This window comes from Zosterops lateralis, assembly GCF_965231275.1.
Source record: "Zosterops lateralis genome assembly, chromosome: 9".
Classification (NCBI taxonomy): domain Eukaryota; kingdom Metazoa; phylum Chordata; class Aves; order Passeriformes; family Zosteropidae; genus Zosterops; species Zosterops lateralis.
The window spans coordinates 8,975,431-8,991,717 of NC_139769.1; the positions used below are offsets into that span (position 1 = coordinate 8,975,431).

A 16,287-nucleotide genomic window follows, 5' to 3' on the forward strand; every position below is an offset into this window, starting at 1 on the left:
TAAAAGGGCTGAATGAATTGTAAATAGAACCTTCTGGTTTCTACTGCCTTCTGACTGCAGTGAAGCATCTTTATTTCGTGTCCTGTTGTGACAGTGCTGCACAACTGCCACCAGCAGTGCAGAGACTACACTGAGGAGGGGAGGAGGAAGGAAATGCCACCTCCTGACCCCCGTCCTTGCCAATAAACACGTATCCTGTGTTCCTGTGTAACCAAAATGCCCTGCATGACTGGCTTAAGACAGGTTCAAACAGTGGTAAATCTAGGAACTGCACTTCCAGCAAGGATGGCCATGGATGTGGGTTCACCCCTTCACCTCTATTTCCATCAGTGCTGCCTCCTGCACAAGCAGGGCGGTGCTGAGAGGAAAGGATTACACAAGTTCAATAGTATTTTCTTGCTGGCACTGGAGTAACTTCATATGGATGTAACTGAGCTGCCCCATGAGGAATACAGCTGTGTCCATCACTTCCCATCACTGTATTTTCCTCACAAAAATAAAAATGTAACTATTAAGCAACTGTTATCATAAATTCCAGTAATCCTTCACAGATGGTGATGATTCTGTAAGTTACTGCTCAAGATCATAAGAACACCTGCCCACTGGACATTAAATGGCATCTAGCATGGGAACATCACACTTATCCACAGCCTTCCTAGCTGTGAGGGATGGCAAGTCACTGGCCTCTCCACAGTAGCAGATCTCCAGCATCCCAAGCACATTTCCAACCCCATAGGAGGGGCACTCAGGGAACCTCTGGTTTCAGGACCTCAGGCTGCTCTCTCTGAAGGCAGGAGATAAGTAGACAGATGCAACTCATTTATGCAGATGGTGAGATGTGGGACAGAAAGGCTGAGATCCCCAGATGGTGTTTGTTAATCCAAACCTGCTCATGTAGGATCAAAGCAGTCAGACAGGAGGAAGAGAGCAGGGCCATTTATCCTGTCCCATACAGACAGATAAATTGCTCCCTCTGATAAGACCTCTCTCTCTTTCCTAGATTAAACACCTCAGTCTCAAACAGATAAATATTCAGGAAACACCAGAGCAGGTGTTTCTCATTTATTCCCTATGTCTGCAGTAAAAAAGCAAGCTTCCTTTGGGACATTTTACAAAGAAAAATAAATATAAAGCAATTCTGCTTTCCCTTAAATATTGGGCTACGCCCTGACAGCAGACAGAGTCTGTTGCCCCTTCTACATCCGACGCAATTTGCAGAAATACATTGGCCCAAAGTTGGCTGTGAGATGAGGCAGGACAAGCTCCCCGAGCCGGCAGTCTGAGAAGAAGGAAAACGTGTCCTGGAAGAGCGTCCGGAAGTGGCTCAAGTCCTCAACGTGGATCCTGATGTTGAACTGGGCTTCTGCAATGTCCAGGGCCCTCTCCACCACACACTCGTTCTGCAGCGGGGACAGGGAGCACGTGGAATACACCAGCTCTGCTCCCGGCTTTGTCGCGAGGATCCCAGCCCTGCAGCCAAGGGAACACACACATTGGGATCAGGGGGACTCTGAGGCAGGGACATAGGCATTCCCACCCACCAAAAGTGGGAAGCCAACAGGGAACTCATAGGAAGTGACAGACAAACCCCACTGAACTCCACAGGCTCGGCAGTCTGTGTCACTAAAACACAAGGAGTGTTCTGGGCCAGGGCAAAGAGTCAAACTGATATTGATAAAGAATTTAACGTGGGAGATGCAACTGGGGAGTAGCTGGAAGGTGTAATCCTGCAGTCACATGCAAAGGAATGGGATTTATGTACAGGAGAAGAGATTATTGCCGTTCATGTGCTGCCATGGGACTCTCACAGTGACAAGCTGTGGCACCTCCCAGCACCATATGGCTTCCCGTGTGCTGGGATAGGTGGGCACTCAGGAATCCTGCAGGGCTGACTCCCTGGACCCAGGAGATCAGCAGCAGAACAACTGTACCCATCCTGCTCCTTAGAACCTTCTCCCTGTATCCTACAGCTACTGCTGGGGACAGAAGGACAACTGATATGACCAAGAACATTTGCACTTTCTTACACTTACTGTGATTTGATGTGTCCTAGCTACTGCCAGAAAACTACACACGGTTTCCCCATTTCCCAGTTGGGGACAGAGTAAGAAGAGGTTTCAGTGCTGGAGAGCTGCTCCCAGCACCTGGGGAAGACAACACAACCGAGCTCACTCACATAAGCAGCTCCAGCTGCAGCATGGGCAGCATCTGACGCTCTTTGGTTCGCCTCTTGTGGAAGATGTTGTTGTGCTCCTCCATGGCAGAGTGTCTGTCTGTCGTGCAGGGCACATCCACCAGCACCTGCAGCAGCACAGGTCCCACCTCAGCCCCCTGCACAGGTCAAGCTCAGCAAGCCCCCATGCCCAGCTCCTCCACCCATGCCAACAGCCCTCAGTGCCCAAACACAGGTGTGCACCACACTGAACTACAATCATCCAACTGCTTTGGCATTTTGGGAATGTGCAAAAATGGTGCAAAACACCTTGCACTAACCCATCTCCTCATTTAATATCCCTGCTCTGTGTGTGTCCCTGGCAATGCTCCTGCAGCACACACGGGCATTGCTGCTGCAGCGACGCCTCCTGGAGTACCTGACTCAGCTCTTGGAACACGAAACCCAGCCCCTGTGGCTGGACATGGCTGAGAAGACAGAATTATCTAATCTTTGCATTTAACCCCTTCCAGGTGATGGACAAGGACAGGATTTCTAAGAGGTATTACACAAGCAAATAAAGATACAACTCTAGATGGACATATGCACCAGATCCTTCAGGAAGGGATAGCAGGAGGAAATATTACTTTATGTGGCTTGGTCCTCTCTCTGCATTTATGATTACAGAAAATGAAACAGTTATATAGAAGGATAAGCTTCTGTCTTCCTCAAAAAGAGGAGGGAAGTGAACTTGATAGGTTTATCTTCACTGTTTCCCAAACACATACCTTATCGAAAGTGTCACCTTTCACCTGGTCCCAGTCCCTTCCATCGTAGGACGTGACACTCACGGTATCCCTGACTTCTTTGGGGACATAGCTGTGGAGAACCTCGTACAGCCTCTTTGTCCGGGAAATGGAGACATCATTGGCTGCCAGATGCCCTATACGACAGAACAGGCACACTGGGAATGGCACTTTTGCAGGAACTCATCTGATTCCCAGCTCTTACACACAGAAACTATTAACGGTCTGACACGAATGGGTGCAGTACACTCCTCCAGCCCTGTTTTATACACAGGAACAAGGGAACACTCTTCCTCACTCACCACAAAGCCCAGTCTGCAGCAGAGCCAGAGTCTTCCCACCCGGAGCTGCACAGAGGTCGAGGACAAAGTCACCCGGCTGCACGTTGAGTGCCAGGACAGGCAGGAGAGATGCTGCATCCATGAGGTAATAGTCGAGGAGCCCCAGAGAATCCGGCCTGGAAATCATCAGTTTGCATAACAAAAGCAAATATTGGAGGGGCAAAAGAAAATAAAAGAGCAGTTGGAAGTGAGGATGAGGACAAATGGAAGCAGCGCCTGACGCTGGCAATGACCACAGTGGTCTGTCAGGAATGTCTCACCTTGCAGGGCGAAAGCGCGTGATGTCACCCCTGGGGAAGGTGTAGCACTTGATTTTGGAGCTGATGGAGGTGCAGAGTGGTGGGGACATCTCTGCCTGTGCCATCATTTCTGCCTGCATCACAGTCCTGCCCTCACCAGAGCCGTCCTGGCACCCTCTGGCCACTTCCCCCACAGCTGCACCTTGCTGCCATTGCTGTGCCTTTTGGGAGGCCTCAGAAATGAAATCGGTGGCGTTGAGCAGCTCCAGCTCTTGGGGAACAAGGTCAGCAGCAGCGAAGTTGTTGAGGAGGGCCCCGTACTTCTGCTCACAGAGCAGGCCAGCACGGACAGAGGGCCACAGGGCCCCCAGGTGCAGGCTGTAGCTGGTGTCGAAGTGGTGCAGCGCCAGCCGCGTGGACGGGATGCGCGGGGCCGTGGTGGCCTTGTGGGGAAAAAGAACAGAAGTGTTAAAAGTCAAAATACCTCGAGACACCCATACCCAGCCCCACCACCCAGCCTCCATGTTTTTCTGGGAGAATGCAGCACTGGGGTCTGTGCTGCCAGAAGTCCGTGAGGCCTTTCCAGAGTGTGAACTTGACAGGACCTGAAGGAATGGTGTGAAGCTGTGACGGGGGGGATTATGATGGATAACAGGAAAAGGCTTTTCACCCACGGGGTGGTTGGGCACTGAAGGAGGCTCCCCAGGGAAGTGGTCACAGCACCAAGCCTGTCTGAGTTCAAGCAGCATTTGGACAATGCTCCCAGGCACAGGGCGGGATTGTTGGGAGTGTCCTGTGCAGGGCCAGGAGCTGCATCCCGATGCATCCCTTCCAGCCCGGGATATTCAGTGGATCCAGGATTCTGCGAATGGCCGAATGTGGTTGGGGGCCCGGGGTGGGCACGGCTGCACAGAACAGCAGCAGCACAAGGGTGCGGCGAGAGGTGAAAAGGAGGATGCGAAGGGGATTTGCGGTGGGGTGCAGAAGGGTTAGTGGGGACAAAAGCGGGGCGCAGGCAGCGCCGTGGGGTGCGGCTGCTCCGGTCCCGCCCCGGCCCAGCTCACCCACTTCTCCTTGTGCCGGTGCCGGCGCGGCCCCGCTCCCAGGATCGGGATCGCTCCCGGTGCCGGTGCCGTGCCCGGTCCCCGCCGCAGAAGCGCCGCCGCCGCCCGCCCGCGCCCGCCCAGCGCCGCCATCGCCGCTCGCCTTCCGGGGCGGGACCGGGAGGGCTGCGAGAGACCGGGGCTCGGAGAGCGGGGCTGTGACCGGGAGGCCGGGCTAAATGATCTGTAAGGTCCTTTCCAACCTAAACGTCCGGTGATTGCTGAGCTGGGTTTGTGCATCAGCTGCTGGATGGCAACATCCAGGATGCGGCAACAAACGTGCTGTGCAGCAGAAACGCACAGGCACAGCTGGACCCTGCCCTGTGCCACAGGAAAAAAAATCCCAATCCCCCCTCCCAAAAAAACCCAACAAACTACAAAAAAAAACTACAAAAAAAAAAAAAAAAACCCACACCAAAACGTAACTGGAACTTACATGGTACGCTTACCCTAATAATAAAAGTCTGGACTCTGCCAGCAAAAGGACCATGAATCACTACATGGATAAAAGAGCGGCCAAATTTATAAGGTGGTGGCTTTCATTACACTTTGAAGATTAGCCGAGAATTTTTCTGCCCTGTGAGATACCCTAGTTTTCTTCCTACTAAACATTCTCTCTCGCGAAAGGAGCAGGCAGAGCACGGGCAGGACAGTCCCAGGGTGAGCAGAACGGGCTGGCAACTCACACAGAAAGGCTTTCCCTCCCCGCAGGTGACCCTGACCGGGGTTTGAGCAGGTGAACCAGCCCCATGCGCCTCCACAGCCACGTGCCTGGCTGGTTTCGTGGGCAAGGCAGGATTGCTGCCAGGAGGCTGCTCCATCCTCCGGCAAAACCAGGAGACAGTGAGGGATAGGTGACAGCTTTCCCCTGAGGGTGGGGAGGAACTTTTCTCTCCTTCAGTCTAACTTTGAACACACTGTCTTGTGGGGCTTAGGAATAACCTTTGTGGTTCCAACAGACAAATTCTTCCCCGTGGGATTGGGCTGCAGCAGCTGTCCATCATGGCAGCACAAAACCAACATTCCCACTAGTGAGGAAAACTCCCCCACCCTTAACTGAGCTGTGACACCCACAGATTTCATCCTAACCCAGCACAAGGCACAAGCACAAGAACTAGGAAATAAACACAGGGCACTTCCACAGGAACTCCCAATGTTTAATATGGAAAATTACAGAACATCAACACGTTTGTTTTATTTTGCACAGCTGCACATCTTCCAGGAGGAGCACAGAGGCAGTGACAGGCTGCCAGGAAGCCGTTTCGTTCACGCTCAGCATGGAGGATGGACTGCAGGAAGCACAACTGTGATCCAGGAACCGCTGGCACTGAGGCTGTGGGAGCAGATGGACAACCACGCCCCCCCTTCACTTCAGCTTACTGAAGAGCTTGTGAGCAACCTGGAAAGAAAGAGAGGCCTCAGTAATTCATGGTTTAGGGATGGAAAGCAGCAAGGTGTCATTGGGCCACCAACACACACAGCTCCACAGCCCTGGCTTTTATCCTAGAACAAGTCATTCAAGAAAGCCATTGAGATATCTTACAAAGCTTTAGCTTAGGTTCAAAAGGTTTAATTTTCAAATGGCAAATACAAGGCAGAAATAGCCAAGTGCCATTTGCAGGCTACAAACACGGGGTTTGAGTTATTTGATTGTTCAGTAACATATCGAGTTGCAGCTAGATCTGTTCAAACACAAAGAAACCAAATATTAAGCAAGAAAACGGGACTGAACAGCTACCACAACTCACACCCAACCTGGCAGCACTGTCAGCAGCATGGCTGAAGGCAGCTCTACTCAGAGCCGCAGCAGGGACGCCGCACTTACACAGTGGTCCCTGGCGTGCAGGAAGTCGAAGAGCTCCTCTGTGCACTGCTCCTCTGTCTCGGAGCGGGAGGACACCCGCGCATCACACAGCTCCAGCCGCTCCCGCGCCTTCACGCATTTCTCCGTTTGCTCGCAGTGCTCCCGCACAGTGGTCAGGGGGTCCTGCGGACACGGGGCTGCGCTGAGCACAGGGACACCCCCGCACGCCGCCTCCCCCCGAGCCCCAGCGCTTTAAAGGGATGCCCGGCATCCACACCGCAGCCCGGCCTCCCCACGGAGCTCGGGATCGCCCTCACGGCGCGGCCCCGCCCGAGCCCCCTCAGCCTGTTCGTCGGCGCTGAGGACCCCTGGCAGCTGCAAGTCCCCGCCGCGGCTCCCCGTCTTACCACAAGCTCTTCTTCCTCCTGCGGAAAGAGAAGAGAGCACAGCGTTACCGCCCGGCCGGCCGCGCAGAGGAGCCGTGCGGGCCCGGCGCCGCCCCACACTCAGCCTACCTCGGGCTCCCCGTGCTGCCCCATCGCGCTCCCGCCGCACAGAAGGACTCGCCAGGGTCACCCGCCGGAAGCGCCGCTGCCCGCGCCGGAAGCGGAAGCGCTCCCTCCGCTGGGCGGTGCTTCCGCCCCGGGCCCGGCCCTTCCAAACATGGCAGCCGGCAGCGGCCGCGCGTGTGGCCGCGCCAAGAACGGCCGTTGCTGCTGTCCTGCCTGTCCTCTCCCTTCTTTTTTTGCGTCTCGGCCTCGGGGCCGGCTCGGCCTGGCTGCTATCGCCGGTCTGTCCGCCCCGCTGATCGACACGACCTCCCCAACGTGGCCGCCCGGCCTGGCCGCTTCCCAAGATGGCGGCTCGGTGCGGGCGGGCCGTGCCCGAGGCGGTGATGGCGGCGGAGCGGCCGTGCAGCCTGTTCGCGCTGAGCGCGGCCGCCGTGAGCCGCAGCATGGCCGCGCTGGAGCGGGATGTCTGGGGTAAGGCGCGGGCGGCGCGGGGCGGCGGGGCGCGGGGCCCGGGCCTGCCCGCATCCTGCCGCCATCTCCCTCTGGCTCTCCGCAGCGCTGCCCCGGCAACTCCTGCGGGTGCTCCTGCCGCTCCTCACCGTCTTCCATCTCGAGCGGGCCGAGGACGCCGCGCGGAGAGCAGGTGACACCGGCGGGGACGGCGATGAACCCGTGGGGACACCCGCGGGCGGGAGGGACGGGCCCCTCAGACTGACGGGGTGAGAGAGTGGAGGGATGCCCCAAACCTGGCGGGAGGAGCACACAGGGACCCTCAGCTGGAGAGAGGAGCCCTCCAAGGGGGTCCCAGGGACACCGCCCTGTATCCCACACCCGGACAGGCTCGGGCTGTGTCCCCGGCATCCCACCAAGCTCCGGAGCAGGACAGTGGGAGAGGGGTGAAAGCCCCCGGTTGATATTTCTTCCCTCCCCAGGCCTCTCGACACAGCCCATCTGGCGCAAGCTGTGGGATGATGTGATGAAAACCCGGCCGCCCAACTCCGAGGTGAGGAAACGCTCTGGTGGGAGAAGGGGCTCGACACAGGTGCCCTGTTTCTGCTGTTTTCCATGAGGTTTTCTTTCTGGCTGCCTCCATTCAATTCCTGGTACCTGTTTATAAGCGTTCACAGAGCTCCAGATAAAGGTATAACCCTGGTAATACAAACATTTTGGGAAATAGGATTTATAAAGGAAGCGTAGAGCACAGCCACACCCTTCATCTCCCAACAGTGAGTTTGCCAAAAGAGCAAACCTTTGTCTTCAGAGATTCTCACTGAAACAGAGGATAAAAACATTATCTTATATCATGTTTACACCTATACTGGCAAAAAAAAAAAAAAAAAGTGATGTCTTAGAAAGCATGAAAAAATAGAGAAGTTAATGATTATGGAGAATGGTTTTATGTAGAAAAAGTGTAGCAGCTTCATTGCTTCATTATCGTAAAAGAATCATTAAGACACCTTAATGACAGCCAGTAAATAGGTGCTCTGGAAGAAAATTGCTGGTGACGTGGTTTTTTATGGCCCAGCTTCAAACAACTGAATGTTTAAATTAGGCCAGAAGGAAGATGAAGAGAGCAATGGGATTGATTCAGTTTTCAAGGAATACACTGAGGAAGGAGGCTGAGTACTAGAGGTGATCTCAGTGGAGCTAGCAGGTGGGGTTTTTTGGACACTAGGTTAGCAGACAGCAATAATTTAACTAAAAAAAGAACAAGAGAAACATATGCTGACTTTTTGTTCCTACGCCCTGTTGTTCAATTGCAGAGCATAACATGCTGGAGGAAGAAGTTCCTTGAAACATTCTTCTCCAACGTCCTCCATGGTGTCCTGGACGTTTCCTCTGACTGGCGCCTCAATGACCGTCACTTCTCGCCGCTGCTCCACAGCTCCCCGCACGTTTCCCAGCTCACCCTCTGCAACATGCTCCAGGGCGCCGTGGAGCTCACTGCCGAGCACAACCACAGAGTGCTTGAGAACCTGGCTGGCTCCCTGCGGATCCTCAAGTTCCAGCACCTCCTCTCCTGTGACCAGTCCGTCAGGCGCTCGCTGGTTTTGCTCCTTCACCGGCTGATCCACCACGGCTCCGTCAGCCAGGTGTCCATGTGTTCCTGGCCCGTTCCCGACACGGTTCTTCTCGTTCTCATCCTGACCATGAGCGCTGGGTTTTGGCGCTCAGGAAATGCCCTGACCTATCATGGCAGCCCATGTGGCCTTTGCAGGGAGGAGGACACAGCCCAGAGCCAGGAGTCAGCACAGGAGGGAGCAGAGAGGGGCTGTAATGCTGAGGAGGAGCAGAGCAGTGGTGAGAACCAGAAGAGATCCCTAAAAGAGGCTGGTGCTCACGTGAACTCTGTCCTCTCTGGCCCCAGAAGTCCTCCCCTGCAAAACACAGCATGTGAGCAGACAAGCAGCGAGGTGCCCTGTGGCTACACCAGCATTCAGCGAGGTTCATCCCCTCATTCCAGCTCAGAGCAGCTGCCCTGTCACCCCATTCCTCGAAAGACACGCAGACGGCTGAAACCTGCAGTGGGGAGGAAACGTCGCTGCCTCAGACGGAGCAGGGGACACTATACTGACCCAGAAGATCTGTATGATTTTGTTTTCACTGTTGCTAGAGAGGATAATTCAGGGTTACTGGACAAAACCAGTAACACAGAGGGAGAGAACACTGAGACTAGTTCCTCCCCAGGATCTCCGTGCACTGGCCGTGCTGGCTGTAAGAAAAGAGCAGGACCTGCTGGAATCCTTTCTCTGAAAACTGCTCAACGCTTCCGAAGTGTTTCCACACTCGAATTGTTCTCCATTCCTTTGACTGGAGAGACGTGTCGGACTCTGAGTAACCTACTGAGTTCCTGGGTATCTTTAGAAAACCTGGTTCTGTCTTACAACGGTCAGTGCTGTGAATAGGGCACTTACTTCCAGGCCTGCTTTAATGGTCTGGCTTACTGCTTGGGTTTACCTGGGTTAATTTTCACTGGAAGGGGAATTGTAGGAGTATTGGTGTCCCATCCTGAGAAAGGTGTTGGGTGAGATGTTTAATGAGTGTGAGGACTTGAGGGAGAATGGGATCCCTCTGTCCCAGAACAGCCCCTGGCTTTGTGCTGAAATGCCCTTCAGAGAGGGCAGACTCAGATCTCCATGTCCCATGCACAGAGTGTAGCTTAAGGATGTGTGCATAAAGTGATCTGCAAGTTTATCCTTTGACTCGGGCTGCCATTGCTGCAGCTCCAGCTCTGCGTGTCAGTGCCTACACACAGAGCTGACACATTTCTGTACAAATGCTGTTGCAGGCCTGAATGCCAACATCTCCTGCATCCTCTCGGGGCTCCGTGCCCTGTCCCGCCACCCGCAGTGCCGCTTCCGCGCACTCCGCATCAGCGACATGTTCTCCCACATGCCCTGCATGGAGCTCGTTCGCTGCGTCCTGAGCGCCCTGCCCCAGCTCCACACACTCTCCGTCAGCTTTGACCTCAAAAACCAGCTGGAGGGCAGCAGGCCAGAGGGGAATCCAGGCTGCAGTGAGGCAGAAATCCCAGGTGAGAATCATTCTGAGTGGTGGCCAGGACTTGGCAGGCAGGTAGAGCTGTAAAGGTTTGGTAGAAGCTTCACTCAGCACTATTATGGTGGTTTGTTGTTAGGCAATTACAGCCTTACCTTTCTGATTTAGTTTTATTGCAGTTTGTCCCTTCTAGTCTGAGGTGTTCTGTGGAGCTGGAATCTTGGAGAAAATGTTTTACTGCTGTATCCAGTATGTATCCCAGCGTGCTGCAACATCAGCTTTGTAAAGGGCCAGTCATAACTTGCTACCTGTGACTGTCCATGGGGAGCCTATCCCACCAGATCTGTAAATTGACTGAGAGCTTCCACTTTGTCTATCCCATTGACTGTGAGGCTGTAAGCCTTGGACACACCCTTAAGCAGAGGGAAAGATTCCTTTGGTCATCACAGTACCATAAGAGATGACAAAGCACTGCCCAAGCCTTTAGATTACAGCCTGGGAGCTACAGCAGTGTGTGCTCAGCTCACAGGTCTCCCATCACCCTTATTAGCCCTTGAACTGCCAAAAAAGCAGTGAGCAAAGCCTGAGTGAATTTGCAGTGGGGTCAGAAAAGACCTGTGCTCTGGAAAGACACTGACTGACTTGTGCATTAAAGGGTGAGCTTTTCTCAGGCATTGGTGAGCACAGTGGAAATTGGTGGCCCTGTGGTCTGGCAGGAATCCTGGAGTGAGCTGTAAGTGATTGGCATTACCCCAAGTCTGAGTTGCCAGAGCTCAGGGCAGGGCATGGTGCATAGATAGTTTCTGCCAACTTACAGTGATGCCTTGAAAGGCTGACCTAGAATAGACTAGACAGAGTTAAAGAATAAAGTAGGTATTTATTAAAAGGCCTTTAAGGATACACCTTGGGCAGTACAAGAGCCTGGCCAGGGCTACACCCAAGATGGACCCAAAATGGTCACCCAAAATGGATGATCGGTCATCAGGTTTCACATTTTTATAAATTTTGGTCCATTTGCATATTGGTGTTAATTGTCCAATTACAGCTTCAGGTTATGAAGTTCCATGCCCCCAGATTGTTCTCTTCAATTCACTGTTGTTTGTGCTTTTTGGGCCTGAAGCTTATAACAGTTGTCCTTGGCTCTCAAGCTGGAAAAGGATTGTTTTGTCTAACTAAACTGAAGAGAACATTTTAACACTTAATATGAAGTTCACAGTTTACACACCAAGGCAGCACAGGATCTGAAAAATATGAAAGCTAAAACCTAAGGCATCAAAAGAATGGTGGTGTTGGGCATACAGGCTTCTTGTTTGCTGTAGCTACACTGAAGACAGGCACTCCAGAGCAAACTCTTCCATTGTTTTTCTTCTCTTAGAAAGCTGCCTGGAGGTGCTGGAGATCCGATTCCCCAGGGAACCTCTGCACGCTGCGTTCCTGCTGCCGGTGCTCAAGGCGTCCAAGTCCCTCCAGCAGCTGTCCCTTGACAGTGCCACACTGCCCTGCCCCCAGGAGTTTGGGCTCCTTTTGGAGGTGCTCAAAGGTACTCTGCTAACCCACAGGCAGCATCACTGGGGCACCCACAGTGAAGCTTCCATACTGTGGTCTTCCATCCTCTAGCATGAAGCCAGCTTAGGTGGGTCATCTCTTCAGTGTGGACATCCTTGATGTCTCCCGAGAAAAGGAAATGGGTGTCAGCCATACCACATGCCTTGCTATGTGGATGATCCTACACAGCACAATGGTTCCTTTTTAATTATCCACAATCCGGCACAAATTACCCACAGTTTAAGTCAGTTTCTGGGTGCTGGCTGGTAGCTGGGACAGGGTCTTTTTATCCCAAGTGTGTGCAGTGATTTATCTGAGAACTTGGTTTGCTTTTAGAGTGCACTCCTAATTTGAAGAAACTGAGTTTTCATGATGTGAACCTGGCTGAACATCAGAAAGAAGTTCTGCTTCTGCTTCAGGATCCTGGCCTACAAGGTAGAGTCAGCTCCTGGGTGCTGTTGCTTGGAAAGGTGCTGTGGGTGGCTGCTTCAGGATGGCTGGCATTTAGAGGGGATCTTTGGATGTGTAAGGTTTAGCCAAATGTCACAGGCATTTGGAGGAGACCTGCAGGTGTTGTCAGAGTGGGAACGTGCCTGGTTCTTTGTGCCAGAGGAGCTGCTGGCAAATCCTGCAGGAAAGTGTGCTGTGTCAGCTATAAACCAAAGATTTTTAACCTGCAGAGCACATCAGCCTTTAACTGGGTGAGCTGGCAGAGCCACTTGCCTGGGTGTGATCTCTGCTCTCTTCCTGACACAGCAGAAGTCCTGTTAGACACAATTTACTGCTGGGGGAGCTTTGTCCTTGCATGTGGATTAGGGGCTGGAGCTCTCTGCAGAATGTAGTAATGAAGCACAGGGAATACTCATATGTACTGTAAATCCATTTCTTCATAGAAATCACCTTTTCTTTCTGCCGGCTGTTTGAAAGCTCTACTGCTGAGTTTCTGTCAGAAATAATCAATACAGTGAAAAGAAATTCATCCCTGAAGAGCCTGAAACTGCCCGGGAACCGCCTTGGTGTGTACTCTGTGTGTGGCTGTGGGGCCTTAGAGCAGCTCTCTGGAGGGAACTTTGGGGCTGGAGTCAGGACCACTGAGAGCTGCTGACTGCAGTGCTGAACTTCCCATATGCAGGAACAGAGTGGGATTTAGTTCACAAAATAAGGAGCACTGGATCCATTTTTAAAGGCAGAATTTCAGTTGAATTCAGCAGTGTGCCAAGGTACAGTGCAGGAATTATGGCTGCTTTTCTTCCAAGCAAATGCAAGTTCCAGCAGATCTCCAGATTTGACTGAACACTGATCTGCTTCAGACTTAGACAGGAATGGATCCACCATCAGATGCACTGCCTCTGATTCAGATTTTGCCCAAGTTTGGGCAGTTTCTGTCTTAACAGCTGTTGGCAGCCACTGGAGGGATGAGATCAAGTAAAGGAGGAATTTGTGTCTAAGAAGTGGAACTGAATTTACAGGAGTTATGGGCTTTTTGCATCACAGCCAAGTAGAAATGTTTGAGAAATTAATTGCAGATAAATCCAGAATACTGTTTTCTGTTCTTCTAACAAAGTATAACAGGAAAGCTTGGGATAACCTGAATACACCTAATTTCTAAAACAAAGCTGTATCTGGACTTCTCAAACAAAACCATGATTTTTCTAAGGAAACAAACTACCTTTCATTGCCTCAAACACTGTGCTCAGGGGAATGAACTCACTTGATATCACTGAGGGGGACACACTGAGGGTGCAGAGATGGGCTCTTGTGTTGCATTCACATGCTTACAGACTCCTTTTTTTGCACTATTATCCCAGCCCTATGGCAATTTAAATTTTAAGACTGTCTCCAGTTTGTATCTAATAGTGCATTTCTCCCTTTCAGGGAATCACAGGCTGGTTGCCCTTGCAGACATTTTCTCTGAAGATTCCTCCTCTTCTCTCTGCCAGCTGGATGTCAGGTATTTTGCTGCTCTAAACACTGAATTCCTTGTTTTGGGAAGGAGAGAGGTGACCTGGGCTCTGACTGCAGGAGAACCTGAGCATGGCTCTGTTCCTTGAGAGATTGTGTGCTCCAGAAAAGCTCAGACAATGCTGCAATGGGCACATACAGCCTCGGGGACCTCCAGGATCTCTGAGACATTTTACCTTTAGGAGACAAGCTCCATCTTTAAAGCAGCCTTGCTTTGCTGCTCCCTGGTGAGCCTCCTGCAGGCCCTCCCTGAGCTGTAGGTTAGGACTAACATCCCTACATACACTTTTATTCTTGGGCAGCAGTGTGAACAGCTCTGTTCCCACTGCCCCTTCATAGCAAGGCAATGCTGTTACTATTCTTGGCACATCCAGAGAATGCCTCTGCATTCCTTTTCTCAGCATTGGTCTTCAGTCAGAACTGCTGCTCTCTTCTTGATCCTGAATGGCCTTACAGATAGGCAGTAACCTTCATGAAGCACATGTGGGTGGCATTTCTGCAATACTAACAACTGCTTTGCTTGATTCTGCCCCCCTTCTTTACATCCTCATGGCTCACAGCGTTGACAATTTATTTAACCATGGCCACACTCCTGCAGCAGGCTTGAAGCCTGATTGTTACTGTGCCTCTGACAGGATTTGAATCCAGCATGCAACTTGATATTTATTTACACATCTCTGCATAGGAATTGACCTTTTAATCTCCTAGAAATACCAGGAACTGACACATGCCCTTCAGATTTTCCCAGCAGGAAGAGATAAATGATCACTTACTGTTGAGTCTGCACGGGGGTCTGTAGGCTGGACCAGGGCCCTCGGTCCAGAGGGTTGACAGCTGTAACATTTTATGGCCACAGCTAAATCTACTTATGTCAGACATAAGAGGTCTGGATAATGAGTTGAACTTGGTAGTTGTTACCACCTTGGTTTAAAAAGGTTTCCAGCCCTTCATACTCAGTTTTGTTTTTCATGACAAACACTTACATTTTGCACTGCTGGAAAAAGTGTATCTGGTCTTGAAACAATCCTCAGGTATCTGCACTGGCAATTACTAGAAGGAACAGTAATTTAAACTGCTCTAATTATAGCCTAGACTCTTAAAGTTTTTTTTTTCTTTTTCTTCTTTCCCTGGAAAGCTCAAATTGCATCAAGCCAGATGGGCTGCTGGAGTTCACAAAGAAGCTGGAAGGCCACATCCAGCAGAGAGGAGGACAGCTCCCGTTCACACACCTGCGCCTCTTCCAGAACTGGCTGGACCAGGACACGGAGACGGCGCAGGAGGCGCTGCGGCGCCTCAGAGCCCTGTGCAGTGTGGTCAACGATGCCTGGGACTCCTCCCAGGCCTTTGCTGACTACATCAGTGTCATGTGAAGGACAGGGCAGCAGCAGGAAAGCCATCAGCTTCTGATTCCACAGCACAGCTGGATCTCCTTAAGGCAGATCTCAAGGAGGACTGGGGGGGGGGTTCCCCCAGTTGAAGCAGTACAAAGTTGTTCTTTTCACTCTGCGGTTCATTTGAAGAAGGCGTGTGATGCTAAGACCACATGGGCCCACAGCTGTATTTCCAGGTGATCTAACTCTGCCATCTTGTCAAGTATTATAATTGGGACGTACATCAAATGAGTTTCTGAACAAACAGTTGTTTATGTCACTGGGTGTTGTGAAAAATTCCATGTTGTTTCAGCTAATGTCTCACCAAAAACCATCTCCAGTGTGGGAGAGGCTCAAAAGCCATCAGGTTGTGGTCCTTGGCAACCAGGTCTAGGGGATCTTGTTTTTAAGGAAGGGCATTGGACAGTAGCACCTGACATCCCTTCCAACTTCATGATTCTGTGAAGTAAGAATTCCCTCCTCTAAAGGGAGTAGAAAACAAGCTAACAAAGCCCCCAGGCTTGACCTTTTCCATTTGGAAAGTTGTACTTTACACCAAAAAATTCTTAATTTACCAAGTAGCTTGCTGTTTATTTACAATCACACTGCCCTTTTCCAGTGTCTGCAGTCATTTTACAGAGGTTTGAACAGTTTGTTATTTTGTAACATTTTTGTAATAAAATTATAATTAAGACCCATAATGTACCAAAGTGAATTTTATTACTGGCACGTAATGTGATCTCATTAAAACACTGCTAAATCAGGGGATCCTGCCCATAACAAAGCAAGTGGTTTTAGAAATGAAGTGACTGGAATAGAGCCTGGTTTCTCTTGCTTGCATGATCTGTCAGGCCAGATGTTCAACATACGAGTTAAAATTTTTCCCCCCATACAAAATCCTCTTGTTCCCCAGTAATCAGCAAGGTTCACATTCCACAGCAACAACGAATCCTGC

At 51.4% G+C, this 16,287-nt stretch overlaps 2 protein-coding genes across 3 annotated transcripts; one reads left to right on the plus strand and one right to left on the minus strand.

Annotated features, from left to right (window-relative positions):
- Positions 1 to 1,025: 1,025 nt before the first annotated feature.
- On the minus strand, positions 1,026 to 5,180 carry NSUN4 (NOP2/Sun RNA methyltransferase 4). Of its 2 annotated transcripts, XM_083867716.1 has the most exons (6): positions 4,603 to 5,180; positions 3,560 to 3,981; positions 3,261 to 3,415; positions 2,941 to 3,095; positions 2,177 to 2,301; positions 1,026 to 1,470 (listed from the first exon to the last, which is right to left on the minus strand). In XM_083867716.1, the coding sequence occupies exons 1-6, from the start codon at positions 4,879 to 4,881 to the stop codon at positions 1,197 to 1,199; spliced, it is 1,410 nt and encodes a 469-aa protein (XP_083723842.1). In that variant the 5' UTR covers positions 4,882 to 5,180; the 3' UTR covers positions 1,026 to 1,196. The 2 variants fall into 2 exon arrangements, with proteins under 2 accessions (XP_083723842.1, XP_083723841.1); XM_083867715.1 differs by having other exon boundaries at positions 3,560 to 5,178.
- A 2,499-nt stretch (positions 5,181 to 7,679) lies between these two features.
- LRRC41 (leucine rich repeat containing 41) lies at positions 7,680 to 15,334 on the plus strand. The gene is given in 9 exon segments (XM_083867480.1): positions 7,680 to 7,853; positions 7,855 to 7,960; positions 8,721 to 9,846; positions 10,247 to 10,492; positions 11,831 to 11,995; positions 12,337 to 12,435; positions 12,894 to 13,016; positions 13,876 to 13,951; positions 15,098 to 15,334. Coding segments are annotated over 9 exon segments (2,337 nt in total). The 5' UTR covers positions 7,680 to 7,692; the 3' UTR covers positions 15,333 to 15,334.
- The last annotated feature ends 953 nt before the right edge of the window (positions 15,335 to 16,287 follow it).

Excerpts from the sequence above, each read along its gene's own strand:
- NSUN4 (XM_083867715.1), bottom strand. The coding sequence starts at position 4,287 with ATGCTGCTTGAACTCAGACAGGCTTGGTGCTGTGACCACTTCCCTGGG. Across the intron at positions 2,302-2,940 it reads AAGGTGACACTTTCGATAAG|GTGCTGGTGGATGTGCCCTG; the intron begins GTATGTGTTTGG and ends GTGCTGCTGCAG. Across the intron at positions 1,471-2,176 it reads CTGCAGCTGGAGCTGCTTAT|GGCTGGGATCCTCGCGACAA; the intron begins GTGAGTGAGCTC and ends CCTTGGCTGCAG.